Here is a 20,078-nt window from a genome sequence, read left to right as displayed (position 1 = left end):
TTCCTTCTTACCCATCTGAGAGGACATAGTTGAAAGTAGTGTGGAATTATTTTCTTTAATAAGAAGTATGCATTTTCCCTCAAACTTGTCAAGTTTACCAAGAAAGAATAATTGCTTTACAGCTTTTAAAACAAATTCTGGAACAGTCAGTTATTAATTCCTGTGCTTTTACTTTCAACTCCTTAACCTGTCAGCTGTTAAATGTAGTAGTTAGCCAGTTGTTTCAGCCTTGTTTTGACTAAATGTTAGAATACTTTTGAAGTGACAGTCCTTAATAGTGAAATAACTCTAAATATAGTCACATTATAAAAAGATGTGGTGCACTGGAACTCCTCTAAAATTGTGTTTCTTAAATTAATTGTAGGCCTACTGGGGTAAACTAAACATCACTTTTAATGTGTTTTCCTCTATGTATAATAACGAATACAAAACAGTGATATTCTAAGATTTCTGCTTCATAATTCTGATCTACATGTGCTACCTCCCCTTTTTTTATAGTAGTGAAATTAATGTTGTAAGATTAAAAGGTAAATTTAGTGGTTGACAAGCATAAGATTTGGAGAAGTGTCTGTATACACTCTTGTTGTTGATATGTGCTGTTTTATTTTCCAGTTCTTCAATCAGGTCCTCATGCTTGGTAAAACATCAATTAGTGACCTGTCAGAGCATGTGTTTGACTTGATTCTGGAATTATACAATATTGACAGTCACCTCTTACTTTCTGTTCTACCACAGCTTGAATTCAAACTTAAGGTAAACACTTCTTATCCTTTCTCTATATTTGAAATGTGTATGCTTTGACTATTAATGTGTTAGGTTTTTTTCTGAGAAGTTCATCAAATTCTGTGGCATATAAAACTAATACTTATATGTAAATTATACTTTCCCTGCATTGTTTAAAGGAATACTCATTTATTCCTTAAAGCCCTCAAAAAGCATAATTTAACTTCAGATTTATTAACCTACAGTGCATTTATGCATATATTTAGGATATGATTGGTAGATTTTTTGGCTTGTATCTTTCAAGCAATAACTTCATTTTTGGATGACCTGAAAAATTGACCTGTTTTATTCCTGGGTTTACTGTATTATTTATTGTGAAAGACTTAATATATTGAGTATATATATTGACGTACTAACAATGTTGTCCAAATAGTAGTTCTGCGATAAGTGTAAACAGAGAATTGGAATGCATAAAAGTGTCTTGTAGTAATTGCTGCAATGACTTTTATGATTTTTCAGGATTATTTCATATGTCTGGAGGATAGCTGGTGCTAGCTATTTTAATGAGTATTTTTCTTTTTGGCTTCCTTTCCAGAGTGTCTCCATCACTTGGAGAAATGCAATACAGTTGGTATTCCCTTTATCCTGCACTACTTGTATTCTGTCATTCTGCAGGGTTTCTGTGGAAGTGGGGACTTTGATTAGTGTAGTATTTCTGTGTTTGAAAGTGATCTGTTATTAAACTTGAGGGCTAATGTGTAATTGGTCATTTCTAAATTTGCATGCATTTTTATTATTGAGGACAGAGTTTAGGTTTGTAGCACCTTTGGCCTGTTCTTATTGCAATTTTTATAGTCATAATGGCTTGCTTATGCCTATTATTTTTCCATACTGTTGGTAGGAAGGCATGCTGCACTTGTTGGATGAGGTTCTTTTAATTGCTTTTATCTTTCCATTCATGTTTCCGGAAGAAGTAGGCTTCAGTTTACTGCTTGCTGTCTGTGTCTTTGAAGTAGACCTTTTTTAGCCTTTCATTCCTGTTCTTACAGATGGCAAACAATTATCATTCTCAGTCCAATAAAAGCAGTACTTCTGCAGCTGAAGGTTTTATTCAGGATATTTAATCTTAACTGCCTCCATATCCTTTTTCATAGTACGTAATTGCAGTACCTTTCCCATCTTTAGGTCCACTTAAAACTGCAGGTTTTGTCATCCTCCTCCTTCATCGACTCTCATATTTTAATACCGATGTCTTTTGAATTAGCAAGTCTAGTAGTAGGTATTGAAGTAAAAGTTTGTGAAGTATATTTAGGTCAAATACATAGTTTCACAGAAAGATCCAGTTTTTGTTCTATGAGATATAGCTCTAGAATACACAGTTGTGATAACAGCAAATATTCCAATAATGCTTATGGGGTAGTGGACCAGTTACTGTATTCCAAGATCTCATACTGCTGCTTTGCAACTGAGGAGATTGGTATTACACCTTAGCAGATGATCATAGAATCATCGAATGCCAGATTGGAAGGGACCTAGCTGCATCTTAAAATGTCCAGCACTGGGGAATCTACCATTTCCCTGGGGAAATTATTCCAATGGCTGATTGCTCTCGTGGTGATAAATTTTCCCCTTGTGTCCAATATTGAAGGAAAGCTGTGACTGTCTGAGCAGTTGAGTTGTGGAGATGTGCCAGAATGATCTCATCTTGCATGCGCTGAACACACGGAAGGTGACATAGGATCTGTGCTTTTCAAAGATAAAGTGAATAATTCTTCTCTGTGTTTTTGAAAGTGTGCATTTTCTTTTTAATTGGCTTTCAAAGCAGTAAGTGAGAAACAATTTTGGCCAGATGAAGTACACTCATAGTAGACTTATTGGAGCAAGACACCAAGTGTTCTAGTTCACTTTAAAGCTGAGATGCAAGCTTGGTTTCAGGTGAAACTTGGAAAGCTCTGCCTGAGTTTGAATAGAATACAGTATTTTTGATAATTTCAATGAAATTTAATCTGAAAGAAAGAAATCAATTTCTTAAAGTATTTTTTAAATGTTTTGTTAATAGTTTGAGCCATTTTTTCCAAGAGCTGTTCTTTTTAAATTATTTTGACATTGTATAAAAGTCTTTTTGCCTGTAGAAAATGATAAATGGTAGCTTTCGTAGAAATGTTAAACTTTTTTTTTTTTTCTTTTTTTTACTGACCCTATCATGTAAAGGCTGAAGAACAATGAAGGTCAACTCAGTAGGGCACAGGACTTCAAAATAAGTTGGGAAATAACAATTAGACCTTAGAAAACAATGATGTGATGTGGGATTTCTGGTCCTGCTTTGTTGGAAGTTGTTGAAGTTTTAACAGTATGCTGTTATTGGCAGATCACGTGCCCAGTATCTCCAACTACCAACCACTTCAGCTAATCATCTACAAAGAACTGTAACTTGGCTTACTGGGAGGTCATGCCCAGGCTTCTGCTGTGAATGTGCTTGGCTTATGGGGAATCTGTATTCTGCTTGGGCTTATGAATTCTGTCTGAGGACAGACTGAAATCTGTAAAGTCTGCTGTACGTACACCTGTTTCATGATTGCAAAGCCTGCCGTGCTACCTTCCATTCTGGTAATATTGAAGAGGAAAAAAAAAAAAGGTGCTCTTGGTCCTGGTTGTTCCAATTTTGAAAACCACCTTCTGTTCTTGGAGGATGCTAAAACTTGGTATTCTTGACTTGAGGGGGCCCTCATGGTTGCCGTGGGGGCACCCCCCCCGGAACCCACGCAGCCTGGGGCCGCCCCCGGGCCTGCGCGGGGCCGCCTCTGGCAGGGAAAAGGAGAGAGGGAGCTTCGCCAGCGTGTCTTTGCGCCCTCGTGAGAGAGGAGAGGGGAAGCCTCGGAGCACACAGGGGTTTGCCAGTCCGGTTTGGGGGAGGGGAAGGGTGCCAGGCGGGCCATGGGGGTCCTCGGATTGGCGGGTGGGTGGGCGGGGCAGCACTGCATGAAGTGTCACGGGTAAGCCATGCGTGGGAAGATATGAGGTAACACGGTGGGGGGAGGATAAGGTCAGGGTGGATAATGGTTTCCTCTGGGGGGTTGGGGGTCTCGACCAGGCTAGGACCTTGAGAGGTACTTGAGCTCTGGGTGGGTACGGGGGCCAGAATGATTTTGTTTGTTTGTTTGTTTGTTTGTTTTTGGCTCACCTGCGGCTACTGCCCAGGTTTGGTATGTTCTGGATATATTCGTTACATCCTGAAAGGGTGGTCAGGACAAAGAGTTGTTCCTGGGTATTTCTTTGGGATTGAATATAGATGTGGCAGAAAAGTAGGAAGTGTAAGACTTACCCTAATCGTTTTAATAGTAGGAATGTAGCCTGTGTACCCCTATGTGGTTGCGAGCTATGCTGGCGATGGTACGTGCCTTCGGTAGGGTCACCCATGCCAGACAAGTCAAAACTGTAGGGTCAGATACAATACATCCTTAGGCAGGATGAGCTCGTTAGCCTTCTGGCAGTCATCCTAGGAGAAGGACAACTCTCATCCCAAACCGAGGCAGATAGAGCTTGCTTAGCCCTGTAAGGCCATCCATCTAAGAGGAGGACACTCTAATCAAACCTACGTCCTGAGGACCTCACTGCCACCGTCCAAGCTCGCTCGGCCCTGGCAGATGAACTTTAGGATTAAAGGGTGGGCCCAGTTCCGCGCATACTGCATCTCACCTAAAAAATCCATTGTGCAGGCTTGAAGGCATTACCCACATTCACAAAGCCCTGCAGTGATGGGCGAGGGTTGAAACAGCAGGTGAAAGGTGCACTGGAAGCCGCAGACCCAACCCTGCATGCAGGCGGTTCAGGATATTGGTCATTTGAGACTGACCGGAGATGACAGTCTCTTGGGGCAGCACCCTGAATGACCAAGCAACCTTATCAAGGACAGCGCTGCTTGCTCCACTCGGAGAGGGGGCTAGAAAAGGTGGCCTAAACAAAGCTCATCTCCACATTTCACCCGGTTGGTTAACTGTGGCCAACGGGCATCTCCTACTAATGCGGTCACACAAAGATCAAGACTCAAAGACATACACCTGCCTCCAGAGGTGTAACCAAACTGACTCTAGCATGCTGGAACATCAGAACCATTCTTGATTCTGCGAATAGTGGACACCCTGAGCGTTGCTCTACCCTAATCGCCCACAAACTATCATGTCTCAACATCGACATAGCTGCTCTCAGTGAAGTCTGTCTCCACAAGGAAGGCAGCCTTAGAGAACACGGTGCCGGTTACACTCTTTTGGTCAGGTAAACCTAGAACCCAAAGGCATCTCTTAGGAGTTGGCTTCATGATCAAAAACTCATTCTGACCGCATTATCTCCCTACACCTTCCACTACACAACAAGCAACATGTTGTCCTCTTTAGTATATATGCCCCAACTCTCCAAGCTGACCCTGCTGAAAAAGATAAATTTTACTCTGACCAGCGCCGCCTTACCCAAAAGGTTCCTGCAGATGATAAGATCATTATCCTTGGTGATTTCAACGCCAGAGTAGGAAAGAACTTTGAAGCCTGGAAAGGAGCATTAGGCAAGCATGGCGTTGGAAACTGCAACGATAATGGTCGACTTCTGCTAGAATTCTGTGCGGAGCAACAGCTCACCATCACCAACACTATCTTTCAGCAAAAAAATAGTCTGAATACAACCTGGCTGCATCCTAGATCTAAGCATTGGCATCTCATTGATTATGTCTTGGTGTGACGGAGGGATATTCGCGATGTCCACCATACCTGTGTGATACCCAGTGCAGAATGCCAAACAGACCATCAACTTGTGCGCTGCAAACTTAACTTCAATCTTAAATTCAAACCTAAAAGGCGCAGTATCCCAAGGAGAAGATTCCAAGTTAACAATCTCCAGTCAGCCACAATGAGAGACAGATTGCAGGCAAATCTTCAAACTAGGCTCGAAAATCATTCTATAGATTCTATAGATCCCTCTCCTGAAACACTCTGGCACCATATTAAAAACAGCATCCTGCAGTCCTCTGAAAAATCCTTAGGGTTCTCCTTCAAGAAGAACAAGGACTGGTTTGATGAAAACAATCAAGAGATCCAGGAATTGTTGAGGAAGAAGAGAACTGCTCGTCAAGCACACCTTGCACTGCCTTCCTGTCACGTAAGAAAAGCAGCCTTTCACATTACATGCAGCAGGCTCCAACAGAAACTCCGTGACATCCAGAACAAGTGGTGGATCAGTCTAGCTGAAAAAACTCAATTATGCGCAGATACGGGTGATCACAAAGGATTCTATGAGGCCTTGAAAACAGCATACGGGCCTACATACCAGGTTCAAAGCCTTCTACTCAGAGCAGATGGTCAAACGCTTCTAACAGATAAAACCTCCATTCTGAATCGTTGGTCTGAACACTTTCAGACTCTTTTCAGTACTAGCCGTGTAGCTCAAGACTCAGCAATTCAGTCCATCTCACAACAACCGGTGAAGAATGAATTGGTTATTACCCCCACTTTGGGAGAAACCCTTAAGGCCATACAGCAGGTGAAAATTGGCAAGGCAGCTGGGGTTGATAGAATTCCACCTGAGATTTGGAATCATGGGGGCCATGCACTCCGTGCTAAATTTCACGAGTTTGTGATGTGCTGTTGGGAACTAGGCGAACTACCATCAGACCTTCGTGATGCAGTCATCATCACTTTGTATAAGAAGAAAGGAGTTAAATCAGACTGTTCAAATTACCGTGGTATTACTCTGCTCTCCATTGCTGGCAAAATCCTGGCAAGAATACTTTTGAACAGATTAATACCCGCTATAGCAGAAGGAATTCTACCTGAAAGCCAATGTGTTTCAGAGCCAACAGGAGTACCACAGACATGGTATTTGTTCTCAGACAACTGCAAGAGAAGTGTAGGGAACAGAATAAAGGTCTCTATGTAACCTTTGTTGATCTCACCAAGGCTTTCGACACCATGAGCAGAAAAGGTCTATGACAGATTCTGGAATGTTTAGGATGTCCCCCCAAGTTCCTTAAAATGATCATCTCACTTCATGAGGATCAACGCGGCCAAGTCAGATATGGTGATGCACTTTCTGAACCCTTTCTAATTACCAATGGTGTGAAACAAGGCTGTATTCTTGCACCAACTCTATTCACAATCTTTTTCAGCATAATGCTCCAAGGGACCACGGCAGACCTCGATGATCAGTATGGTATTTACATTCGATATCGTACTGATGGAAGCCTATTCAACCTAAGGCGACTGAAGGCCCACACTAAGACCTTAAACCATCTTGTCCGGGAGCTGCTTTATGCTGATGACGCCGCCCTTGTGGCCCACACAGAAGCAGCTCTGCAGCGTTTAACATCCTGCTTTGCAGACGCTGCTGAGCTCTTTGGGCTGGAAGTCAGCTTAAAGAAGACAGAAGTTTTCTATCAACCTGCACCTCAGGAAGTCTTCCATCATCCCCATATCACCATTGGCCAATCAGAGCTCAAATCAATCCAGCAGTTTAATTACCTAGGCAGCCTCATCACCTCGGATGGTAAAATTGATGGAGAGATAGACAACAGGTTAGCAAAGGCGTATAGTGCTTTTGGAAAGCTTCATAAAAGAGTTTGGCAAAATAAACACTTGAAGAAAGGTACCAAGATCCATGTTTACAAAGCCATTGTGCTGTCTACTTTTTTGTATGGTTCCAAATCATGGGTCATCTACCGCCACCACCTGCGACTCCTAGAACACTTCCATCAACGCTGTCTCCATACAATCCTAAACATCCACTGGTCAGATTATGTGACCAATACATCTGTTCTAGAACAAGCAGCTGTCACAAGTATTAAGGCCATGTTGCTGAGAACACAGCTGTGTTGGGCAGGGCACGTCTCAAGGATGAAGGACCACCGCCTCCCTAAGATCTTGCTTTATGGTGAACTTGCCACTGGCTGCTGCATGAGAGGAGCCCTGAAGAAAAGATACAAGGACTCCCTGAAACAACATCTCAGCCTTGGCCATATTGATCACCATAACTGGTCTACTCTGGCCTCCAATTGGGAGGTCTGGAGACACACCATCTATAACGCTGCTGCTTCCTTTGAGAAAGCACGCAGGATCACTCTCAAGGAGAAAAGACAGCACAGAAAGAATTGTGCCCTGCAGAATATACCACCTAAGGAGTCTTTCTGCTGTGCCTTTTGCAACCGGACATGCCTGTCTCATATTGGCCTTATTAACCACCAGCGTGCCTGTAACAAATGTGGATAGAGCCTTTCCCAAATCTTTGTTCGCGAAGCCCAACCGTGATTCTTGACTTGTTCTTTAGGGATTGTTCCCGTGTTTCATCCTAAACTTCAAGTACACAGTCTCACAGTCTAGGTGCTGCATGTTTCTCTGATAGTGATCCTGGATTTTTTTAAACTGATTTCTCCTGGTATCAACAAGTTTACCTCTAGTTGCATATTCTGTATGTGAAACAGAATTTTTGTGTAATATTTTATTTCTTTGCTTCTAAACATTTAGCCTGGAGAAAAGGAGACTCAGAGGGGAACCTTATTGCTCTCTACAACTACCTGAAAGGAGGTTATAGCCAGGTGGGGATCAGTCTTTTCTCCCAGGTAACAAGTGACAGGAGCAGAGAAAATGACTTCAAGTTCACCAAAGGAGGTTGGATAGTAGGAAAAATTTCTTCACTGAAAGGGTGATCAAGCATTGGAACAGGCTCCAGGGAAGTGGTGGGATCACCATCTCTGGAAGTTTTCAGGTGTGTGGACGTAATGGTTCAATGGTGAACATGGTGGTGCTAGATTAATGTTTGGACTCAATGATCTTGAATTTTTTTCCAACCTTAATGGTTCTATAATCCTATGATTTTTGTGGCACATTTTGAAAATGAAGTGATGGTTTTCTCCTAACCACCAGGTGAGCTTCACTGAGCCATCTCCACTGCCTTCCAATTGATTGAGCTGCCTTGTTCTCAGCCTCTGTGACTGATGGGAGTTTGAGGATGTGAACAGACATCTATGTGTTTGTAACTCATTAGCTCACAGAATCCAAATCTCTTGCTCTCCGTCTCCCTGAACTTATTTGAACTCTTTATGGCAGGAAGCCTCCTGGTTTATCTTCATGAGTTTAGGGTCTTATGGAAGTTCTAGACTGTCTCTGAGTGTGGGTAAAATCCAAGGGCTTTCCTGGATAAAATATATTTTTGACCATGTTTAGAGGGGTTAAGAAACTCCTGGTATGAAACTTGTAAAAGACCTTAAGTGTCTCAGTGACACCATTGAACATATTTACTTTTTTGGATCTGAACGACATGGCCACCTGGTGTTCAAGCACCTTGTCATTTTGCTACAACAGTGAAGGCAAAGGTAAAAGCTTCTCTGCGTGTTGCCCTTCCTTTCCTGCCCAAGTATGCTGAGGCAGTGCAGGAAGTTGAGAGGGGACACATACTCATCTGTGAAAGGTCAGGGGAAGGAGGAGAAAGGGTTTGTTCGTACTCATGGTGTTTGTATTCCCAAGCACTATGCAAGCAGAGACCCTGCTTTCCAGGCACTGCCAGGACATCTCCCTGCGAATGGGATGTAGTGAATGAATTTCTCTTTTTGCTGTGTTTGCACACACAACTTTGTCTTTGCCTGTCAAACTGTTGTTATCTTGATCCATGGGCCTTTTAACGTTCCTTTTCTTCCCTTCCTGTCTTTGTACAGGAGAGGAGAGTGAGAGGCTGGATGGGTGTTTGGCTTTTGTCTGGAGTCAACTCACCACACCTTTATAGATTTTTGTAAAGGAAAGCTCCTGTGTTCTCAGGTGGCAGAACTCTGTTCCTAAGCTCTGTGAAAGCTGTGTCAAATTGTAGTTCCTTCTTACCAGTGATTATTTATTTTTTTACCTGATTTTGGAAAGGAATCTGGGGAATTAGCAGGAGAATGAGCACTGAGATTCATTTAACCTCTTCTGTGAGGGTCAGTCATTTGTACCTGATCTTGGCATTTTAAGGTGGTGTATTTAGAGATCTAGCACTGACACAGAAGCATTACTGGTTCAGGAAAGAAGTAAAACGTATTATTTGTAGGTCAGCTTGTAAAGGTTACTGATATTTCTTTATTTAGATTTAATATTTGAATTTTAGAAATGTCTGTTGCAGAAAGTGAATAACACTTGAAAGTTCAGGAGAGTTAAAAGCTCATGGAGTATTTGGGAAATAACTGTAATGGGGCTTAAGTTTTTAACTTACTGCATTACTAGGCAAATATGATGTAATGAATAAAATCAATAAAAGCTTGACTTCTGTTATTGTAGAGCTGCCTTTTTTCCTGGAGATGGTAGTTAAAATTTTTTGCAAATTTCAGGTTATGTGTCCGCTTCTATTCCCAAATCCCTCCAGATCTTTAATGCTGCCTATTCTTTTGGACTCAGTAGTGGTAACAATCTGACTGACTTCAGCTGCTATTAGTGACAGATCCCAATGTCTCAGCAGAAGAACCAGTTGCCTGTGTCTTGGGAAAGTATATGGGAAACTGAAAATCTCAATGTTCAGTGTCAGTTTTTATTGACAAATCATGATGGAACGCTATTAAACAGAGTGCTGGATTTAGCTAAGAAAGAAGGTGAAGGGTGTGATTCTTCAAGTACACAATGTCTCATAGAATGGAGAAGGATTAAGATTTTTTTCAGAGTTTATGATACCATAATAAACTCCCTTCCCTCATAAAAAGTGTATATATTAAAGTAGAATAAAGGACTGTAACAGTGATTCGTTCATTCAGTAAGAAGTAATGATTGATTTTTATTACCTTTTAGGAGCTTATTTAAGAATGTTTCAAGGAGATGAACATCAGGGCACAGATTTAGAAAGTACCAAATATTCTTGGTCCATAATCACAAAATATTTGTTCCTTCTGCAACAGGACTAGAAACGCAAGTCGGTTGTCTTATAATTGGATTAGTGGCTGATACAATAAAGGCTTCTGCAGCTAATTCATTAAGGATATTTTAGGTTTTTGTTGTTGTTTTGTGGGCAGTTTTTTGTTTTGTTTGGTTGACTTTTTTTCCCCCCTATGTTTCTGATTGGAGTTTTTGTTTGGTTGACTTTTTCCCTATATTCCTGGCTGTGTAAAAACAGGCTTAAATAATGTGTTCCCAACTCTTCCATCCCCCCACCTTCCTTCCACTCTCTGGAGTGTCTTGCTGTTGATCTGTGTTGGTTACCTAGAAAAATTCAGAGATGCTTAATATTTTTAATGTTTTGTTCATTTAAGCAGGAGTGGATGGGATATGAGTCATGGAGGTTGGACTAATACAGACTACCAAAAAAAAAAAAATTCTTAACCATGAGGCCACAGAATAAGAATTTGTAGTGTAATGGACACTTAATAGCTGAAACTCATCAAGAAAAAACAATATCATTTATGGCAGATTAAGAGGAGGTTGTAGAAGGCTTCCAGTAATGTCAATCTGAATGTTAATTGGAAACAATTAGTCAAATACAAAAAAACCATATTAATGGATTTGCTGTTAATGCTTCCATACTTAATACTAAAGTGTATTTAAAAATGTAATGTAGAAATGTATCAGTGTTAGAAATTACTGCTTCCTGAACTTCTCTGGCTCTATTACTTTAAATGTTTTACGGATGCTTTTACTGTTCTTAGGATTCTGAATTAAAAGGACATGCTGGCAAACTTTTCATCCCTTCTATGGTGTTGAATCAGGAGAAATAGTTTGTCTTTAAAACTGTTGTGTTGTATCAAAGAACTCTGACAACTATATTGTGCTCCTATTTCTTGTTCAAAGATGGTAAAAAAGAACAGTATTTTAAAGTCTTTATTACCAGGGAAAAAAAAGCCGGAAATAATAAGGGATGAATAATATCTAATAAATATCCACTAATTTTAGCTACTCCCTTTTCAAAGAATTGTTGCGGCTAGTTATGGTTCTTCCCTTTAATAAGCAAAGGAAATAAATTGGTGAACAGTAAGTACATGCTAATTGCACAGATGTTAGCTTACATTTCTAGACTATGTATTAAACTTCAAATACTGTTTGTTATATTAAACAAATGTAATACAAAGCAATGATAATGAAAATACACTGGAGAAGGCCTTGTTTTATCTCTGTTAGTGCTAATTTTAAATACGAAAGAAAAGTATCTGTTGTACCTCAGCATTTTTAAAAATAGGCTTAAATACAGGACTAGATCCTGTGAATCTCAATCTTGGGTACTTAAACTGTTTTTCTCTAAAAAGTGTTATTTTTAAATAATTTTTTTTTTAGTTAAGGACTGTTCTAGAGAACTGTAAACCTTTTATGTGCAGACAAACGTTGAATAAGTTTTGTATTATGTTGTATCTGAACCTGTGTAAGCTTGTACATCAGATTTCCTAACACAATCTGTAGTCTGTAAGGGTTAAAAAGATGCATTTATACGTGTATTTTTCGCTAGGCTTTGTTCGCACTGTTTTTTTTTTCTCTACATTGTTTTTAATTTTGACTGCCTTTATTATTTTGTCCTCTCACAAAAATAGTGAGAGTTTTTTGTTTTGAGATAGGTGTTTGTATACATGAGAAGTCTATTGATCTGTATTTTTTGATATTTCTGGAAGTGTATTGGTGTAAAAACTGTACAAAACAGAACTCTATTTTTTGGTTTAGTTTTCTTTTTTAATTTTAAGATCTGTTAATTTTCCAGAGCAATGACAATGAAGAACGTCTGCAGGTTGTAAAACTTCTAGCAAAAATGTTTGGGGCAAAGGATTCGGAGTTGGCATCCCAAAACAAACCACTTTGGCAGTGCTACCTGGGAAGGTATATTCTGGCTTAGTTCCCTGTCTAGGGAGGGAAAAACATTCAGTGAAGTTCAGTTCAGGTTGTTTGTTTGTTTGTTTGTTTTAAGTGACAGCTAAGTGTGAATTCCTTTTTGCTGCTTTATCTGAAATCTGACAGATAATGCTAAAGCGATTTTACATATATTTTCTACATCTGTCATTCTCCAGAGTGAGCATTTACAAATCATCCCCCTTATAAGTTCATTTTTTTCAACTATCTTTATTGCCATTGTCAAGAAAAATGAATGCTGTGTTTTAATTTCTTCAGAAGTGAAACTATTCAATGATAGATTAATTAAAAAACAACATCAAATGACATTTGCAGTATCAGGTGATATTAGAACTGCTTTTGAGGCTTTTATGTACAGTCTTTGTATGCTAGTTTCGATTTTTTTAATTATTAAGGGAACATTAAAAGAACTGTAATATTTACAATGCTGCAAACACACTTAGTCTTTTGTTTTTGAAATATTCTGCCAGTTTGATATAGAAAATATAGCTGGAGCTTGTAGTCAGGAGAAACTTAAGTATGGCTACTATGATGAAAATGTTTTTGATTCTAGTAAATGAGGATAAATTCTAAAATTTAATACAAACGCAGTAGTTTATAATGTAGCATTCAGTTGTATCAAAACCTGAGTTCTCAAAGAAATGCTACTTTTGAAAGTATAAGAAACTTAATTAAAGGAAGATATTTTGCTTGAAAGTATATAACTATTTAAACATGGAATGTCATCAAAAAATACCACATCTCATTCGGCCCAAAGGAAAGTACTTCATTGCATTATAATGTGAATATGTGCAGATTGTTCATAATTACTGTTTTTGACTAGTTATGAATCATATAGATGCATTTACTTCTTTCAGGGATTTTCTCTAAGTTTTAATAGCTGTGTTATTGTAGGAAGCATTCTAAAACCTCTTTATTTTGAAAACATACCTGGCTTTTACTACAGCAGTTATTCCTTAAAATTTATTTATTTGGTAAATAAGCATTTCAACAGCAACAATGTACTAAAATTTTGGTTTTAATTTGTTTAAAATGAAGCATTTTGAGGAGAGCTTGAAAATGCATTTATTTTTTCAAAGCTCTTGTCTGTAACTAATTGCATCAATAGTTTTATTGCAAAATTACTTATATAAAAAGTAAAAATGAGAAAATACTAGTTTTCAAGCACTAAACTTAATTCAGTGTTTCCCAAGTAAATCTTGTTAAATGACCCATCTCAGAAGAAATTTGTAGTACACTAGATGTTTATTTGTTTGCTGTCTGTCATACAGTTTAAGAAGGGGATGAATATCACACTTATAAAACTTTTAGTTGCTTATACGTAGTTTATGGTTAATTATATGGAGCATTACAGAAAATAGTTTAAAATGTATCGAACATCTTTCTAATGAATAGTTTTAATCTGACTAGGAGTTTTTCATTTGTACCAGGAGGGGATATTTCTTTTCGTATTCAGAACATGAAATAATAAATGAGTACAAGAATTTTTTTTTTTAAGCTGTAGAGAGTCTACTTAATACTGTGAAATCAGAGATGTTTTATTCGTGTAACTGTGCATAGGAAGCATAAAAAATATTTTCAGAAATATTTGAGAATGTGTAGAAATGAACAAATGGCTTTGGTCAAAAGTAATATTTTTGTTCTTGTAATGCATTGTCTTGTTTCAAACCAGGTTTAATGATATCCATGTACCTATTCGTCTTGAATGTGTGAAATTTGCAAGTCACTGCCTTATGAACCATCCTGACCTGGCAAAAGACTTAACAGGTATCAGTTTATTATAACATTAGAATACTATTTTAAGGCTCCTGAAAACGTCAAGAAGGTCGGTTGTAATCCTGTGTAACAGTCAGATGTGGAGGACCTAATTGATGTTGGAGTCATCGGTCACAGAGTCCCTACCTTCAGTGATGCTTCTCAGGCTGAGGGGATTGTCCATAAAGCATGCCTTAACCAGAGAGATCACTCTCCCTCTCCTATAGTAGTCGCATTCCCAACTGCTGCTGAAGTTAAGCACTATGGGATCATTTATTAATTCGGGTGCAGAGTGGAGACTTCAGCTCACAAAGCTGAAATGTGTAAGTCTTATACAGCCACTGTCTAAAACGTGAAAGCAGTTGTGATAGCTGTGACCACAGCTTCAGTTTCACCTCCATCAGATCAAGCACAGCCTGTAATTCAAGACCTCTGTAGGAAGAAGGCAACTGGCATCGACTGAAGCATTTAGTATTTGTTGCTCCCAATGTCTTAATGGAAAAAAGTGTTAATTAATGAGAACTGGTTGGTTTGGTTTGAGGACTGTATCTCCCCTGATCAATAAGCTCTTACTTGTAATTTTTTGGAGGCAATGTCTTTGTCCGTTTGGTCTAAGGAACGAATTTAAAGGACTATGAGGTGCATGGGATTGCTTTCCTGCTTGCTGAGCCTTTGACAAGTTGGGCACAAATAGAAGCAGGCTAGAGTCATCCTATAGTTATGGTATTGTTAAGCCAGGAAACAAAAAAAAAATGTTCTGGACCTTTCCTTAATGAAATGATAAAGATATTTCCTTTCTGATTATCAGAATTATGTTTTCAATTTTTTTTTTCTTTTAGTATTGCAAAAGGACTTTGTGCCCCCTCTAATGGTATCCTCTGGGAAATGTAATTTTGCTTGCCCCTCCTCTCTCTCTCCCCACAGCACTTTTAGAAGTCAAATTGTTGAAAAATTTCTCTGACTCACTGGTGTTTGAGACCAGAATTGTTTTGTGTAATGATGGTATTTTTCATTTGTTTTAGTTTGTGTTCCTGTAGAACAAAACTTAAAAAAAAAAAGGTCTCATTTGGATTTAAAATTTCATAACCTCTCTAAGTGCGAAGCCTTATTTCTTGATGTGCTCTTTTGACACTTGGGTTGGTTACCAGGAATGTTAATGGCCAGTATTTCAGATGAGACTTGAAAATTTTCACTGGTCATTAAACAGATTACTTCATTCAGAGTAAACTTTGAATTGGCAAAGTTTCTTAATGTTCCCAGTGTTTCACTGATGTATGCAGCATACTGTGATCTTAATAACTTCTATATGCATGTTTCTACCTGTGTCTGCCTCTAAATTAACTGAAAATACATACTTCTAAAAAGGTGCATGAACTTTGCCATCTTATTTGGCAGCTTTCTAAAATGGCAATAGGTAGCTAACTTGTTTGACATCTAAAAACAGAAGTCTTAAAATGTTGATAGTATAAGATTATTGGTGTTAGCAAACAAGTAGCAGTGGGACAAAGTAACCTAGAAAAAGTGTTTTAAGATTAATAAACTAGGATGTGTCTAAATAAGCATTGTAGTTTGAAGTATGTCACATGATTTGTCCCTGCTTACAATGCTTACATGGCTCACACTGTGGAGTATTCCTGGAGCATGTGAACTAGATTCGTTGTGGATAATACAGAAGTTGTGATTAGGACTGCAACTAATGTGCTCCAGCAGCCAAAGGTGATGAAGTCTGCAGGAAAAGAGTAGCCTTTAGCCTAATGTAAGACTTAAAAAATGTATATAGTGTGGTTATCAAGTTCTCAAGCACTGTCTGTTCTACTCTACAGATCCAATCCTGCTTGACTCTACTGTGTACTGTAGAGTATAGTTGCTACTGTATACATGATGTAACTACTATAGAAATAATAAAAATAAAAATGTAGCCCCATAATTCTTACTTCATTAATGCCAAATAAATATTTGATATTCTAAGCAAATACAAAGTTTTACTGACATTCCAGTAAATCTTGGAGAAAACTATTGGTTGGTTTCTTACTGCTGGTGCTCCAAATGGAAGTAAATATTTCTCCTTCTGTCAGTACTGTACAGAGTGAGGAAAGTAGTTGCACTGAAATACTTACTCAATTTTTTTTACAGAATATCTGAAAGTAAGGTCACATGATCCTGAAGAGGCCATACGGCATGATGTTATTGTATCCATAGTTACTGCTGCTAAAAAAGATCTTTTGCTTGTCAATGATCACCTGCTAAATTTTGTCAGAGAACGAACATTGGACAAGCGGGTAAGACATAATTAGTATCAATAATGGCTGTGTGTTATGTTTCTCAACTGTTCAGCTTTTTAAAAAGCAGTGCTTTTAAAAATTGATGTACTAATTTTAAAATTACAAATGAAAACCAATATAATGTGTAAAATTTTGAAGCAATCTATTTAGTGAGGCATCTTTTTCCCCTGACTAGAGTACTACCTTTTTTATTGTACTCTGTTTTTAGTTATGATGGTAGATTTAAATAAATAGGCTACAACACAACAGTGTTGTTGCAGTTGTCTAGTTCTCCTTGTAAAACGTTCTAACATTTTTCTTAAGAAATTTTGCAAACAGGTTTCAAAATTTATTGTAGATTACTGATGAAAAATGTTCCACCATCAGAGGTAGCTAGTTAACCTACTTTTAATTAGATCATTGGAAGACTGCAAATCAGTGTAATAGCTTTCAAATTTGAATATTATTTAAGTTTAGTTTAACTATGTTGCATTACGTAAAATTTCTGAGGTTTGCTACTTATGTTAAAGTGCAGTAAAAAAGTTTGATGTCAAACTTTTAAAATTAAATATTAATTCTAAAATTAATATTTGATGACATGCGTTTCCTTGTTGCAACCATAACAGAAGGATGTTGGCTTAAATTTGTAGTAATTCTAAATTCAAGAGGCTTACTTGCATGGTGTTACTGATGTTGAAAAGTTTAGCATAATAGATATGATGCAATATATGTCCTAATGAGGAACTGTTGCACTTAGAACCCAATTTAACTTCTTTGAGAATAAAATTATGTTATTTTGGTGTAGAATATGAAATACCTAAGAGGAAATTCTGCAGTCTTTTCACTTTTGAACTACTAAACTGAGTATTATTTCTTTTTCTTAAGTGGAGAGTGAGGAAGGAAGCTATGATGGGACTTGCACAGATATACAAGAAATATTCATTACAGTCAGAAGCAGGAAAAGAAGCTGCAAAACAGATATCATGGATCAAAGATAAACTTCTGCATATATATTATCAGAACAGTATTGATGACCGGTAAGTCAGTTGTGAGAGCTAGGTGATTAAGGGGATAAGAGTGGTAACTTGTTATGAAGATTTGTTTTTCATTCATGCTTAAGTGCTGGTGAGAAGGAGGAAATGATAATCTTGTATGTTTTGATTCAGTGCATAATCTTATATAACTGAAGCCAAATGTTGTCCTGTGTTGCTTTCTTCTACTTTATTATGTATTGTTTTATTTCTTACTTCAGGGCCAAAAGTGATTCTAAAGGGTCAGATAAGTTGAAATATTTTTAAAGTTTTAACTGTACTTCACCACTGCTTCAGTAAAGGAGATTGTTGTTTATATTTCAGTAGCTTGTTAGTTTTTGTTTAAAATTCAGTAAGTAAAATTGCTTTAATAATATTGCTTTAGATTTGCATGTTGTTCCTGCCTTTTTTAAAGATAAGTCTAGTACATGTCGTGGCAATGGTTAAAGCATCTCACTCTGGAGAGGGTTAGTTTTTCTGTGCTATAGTAGCTGTGAATTAGAGCCTTTTCCTGGATTTGTGGTGAAAGGAGTGCCTCTGACATACCAGCTTTAGTTTTGTATATAGATGTTGTTATTGAAAAATAGGTAGTTGCACATGGGAAACTATTTTGGGAACTAGTGTGCTTTGTCTAATCAAGGCTGTCTTGTTGACTTTGGAAATGAACCTTTGGCCTTCACAGCATGTTGATATAAAAATGGCATTGAAAACCCATACACATCTTTTCAAAAATCGAAAACATCGAAAGGTCATCCTCAAAATCAGCGATTTCATAGTACCATGGAAATGGACAGAACTGTCTGGATCTTCAGATCCAGTTTTACCCACTCACATTTTCCTTTATTTTCAGGATCTTTTTAAACTAGCTGGGTTTTGGGTTTTGATCACCTGCTCCAATTGTGCATAAGGAATTTTCTTCTCTTTCCTAGCCTAAACATAAATGATTTTTTTTTTTTAGCCTTTTTGCTCTACTCTGTTAAAACTGACCTCCATATTGGACCTCAGTCTTGGACCTTCCTGGTATTTAGGAGAGCAACGTGGGCTTAGTTTTCCTTTTGTTTTTTCTTCATAGTCTTTTCTGGATAACTGTCAGGCCCAAACCTTTCTCTCCTGTTTCCAAATAAGGAGCTTCAATTTATGCAGAAGCTTTTAATAATTCCCTTGTGGATGTACCTGCATTTTTATTGAGGAAGCAAAAGAAAGGGCATAAACTGAGCCCTTGGGGAAGGGGCCAGGGAAGGGTGGAAGGAAGTCAGCTTCTTCTGACTAGTATTTGAATGCTCCTTCTGGGCTTCATGATAACGTGTCATATAATCAACATGATATTTCTTTTTTGTATTTTTTTTATTTTAGACCTGTTTATTTGGGTCAGTTTATGACTTTACCCCAATACTGAACCATAGTGAAATTAAATGGTGACATCTTATTGGATTGATAATTAAGAGACATCTTTCTCCAAAATTGTTTGGTTCCTGTCTAAATTAATACATCTGATTTTGATAACATCGTCTCTTAAATCTCTTACTGCTAACATTAATATTGCATCTTCTGCAGTGATAAGTTTCTGTTTAATTTATGCTGAGTTATATTGGAAGTTAAAGAACTTGACCTTTAGGTTTTTGAATAACCCCATCTTCATATGCAACAACTGATCTCTAGGTCTCAGAATTTTTGATTTAATGTTTCAGCAATTCAAGACTGTGTTCTTCCTTCACAGCTAAAGTTTCTCAATCCTTTTTTTCAGGTTACTTGTTGAACGCATTTTTGCTCAGTACATGGTCCCTCACAACTTGGAAACAAATGAACGAATGAAATGTTTGTATTACCTTTATGCAACACTGGATTCAAATGCTGTGAAGTATGTGCTGGTTTTTACCTCTTCAAAAATAATTTTTAATACAAATATTATTGTAAATTAGTTCAGAACTGTTATGAGTAGCCTAGGCCAGTGGACAGAAGTAGTTAACGAACATAGAAACAGTACCTATTTTTCAAGTGAGATTTAAAAAAAAATACCCCAGACTTAATAGGGTGTTTTCTAACAAGGTGTGGTACATTTCAACCATAAACAGCTAAAGAAAGTAGTGTCAAAGATCTGGAAAGAAGCTCGAGTGCATGGCAGTCCTTTTATGTCGGAAAAAAAATAACATAGATATGGTAGATCAGCCCTAGATCTTATCTGACAATTTCTCAATTAATGTACTACTTGTTGCAGCAGCTAGGAAGACTAAGAATGAGAAGGAATTACTTCTTTGTCTTCACTCCTTCAGGATGCATTTTACTTATGTTATGTGCTTTCTCCAGATTAAAATGGGTACATGCACATGTATTTGACTGATAACTGTTATGCTGCTGTAGTGTTCACAATTGGGTTGATTTTAGATAGTTTTACTTTGTTTTTAATTTAGTAGTACTCAGTCACTTGAAAATCAAATACAGGGTTTTTTTCTCCTGAGACTAGAAAAGACTTTGTATATGCAAGAATGGCTTAA

At 37.8% G+C, this 20,078-nt stretch overlaps 1 protein-coding gene across 4 annotated transcripts in view; it reads left to right on the top strand.

Moving 5' to 3' along the window:
* Positions 1 to 20,078, top strand: part of PDS5B (PDS5 cohesin associated factor B) — a 105,563-nt gene that overhangs the window by 36,005 nt on the left and 49,480 nt on the right. For all 4 annotated transcript variants that reach the window (XM_027728925.2, XM_027728923.2, XM_027728924.2 and 1 more), the window contains exons 8-13: positions 613 to 753; positions 12,394 to 12,509; positions 14,212 to 14,306; positions 16,428 to 16,573; positions 17,441 to 17,592; positions 19,331 to 19,444. In XM_027728925.2, coding sequence (XP_027584726.1) covers positions 613 to 753; positions 12,394 to 12,509; positions 14,212 to 14,306; positions 16,428 to 16,573; positions 17,441 to 17,592; positions 19,331 to 19,444 — 764 coding nt within the window. The remainder of the gene's footprint in view (positions 1 to 612; positions 754 to 12,393; positions 12,510 to 14,211; positions 14,307 to 16,427; positions 16,574 to 17,440; positions 17,593 to 19,330; positions 19,445 to 20,078) is intronic.

This window comes from Pipra filicauda, unplaced genomic scaffold (assembly GCF_003945595.2).
Source record: "Pipra filicauda isolate LSUMZ 115617 unplaced genomic scaffold, ASM394559v2 scaffold50_size3627746_pilon, whole genome shotgun sequence".
Lineage (NCBI taxonomy): Eukaryota > Metazoa > Chordata > Aves > Passeriformes > Pipridae > Pipra > Pipra filicauda.
This window is presented reverse-complemented; position numbering and strand designations above follow the sequence as displayed.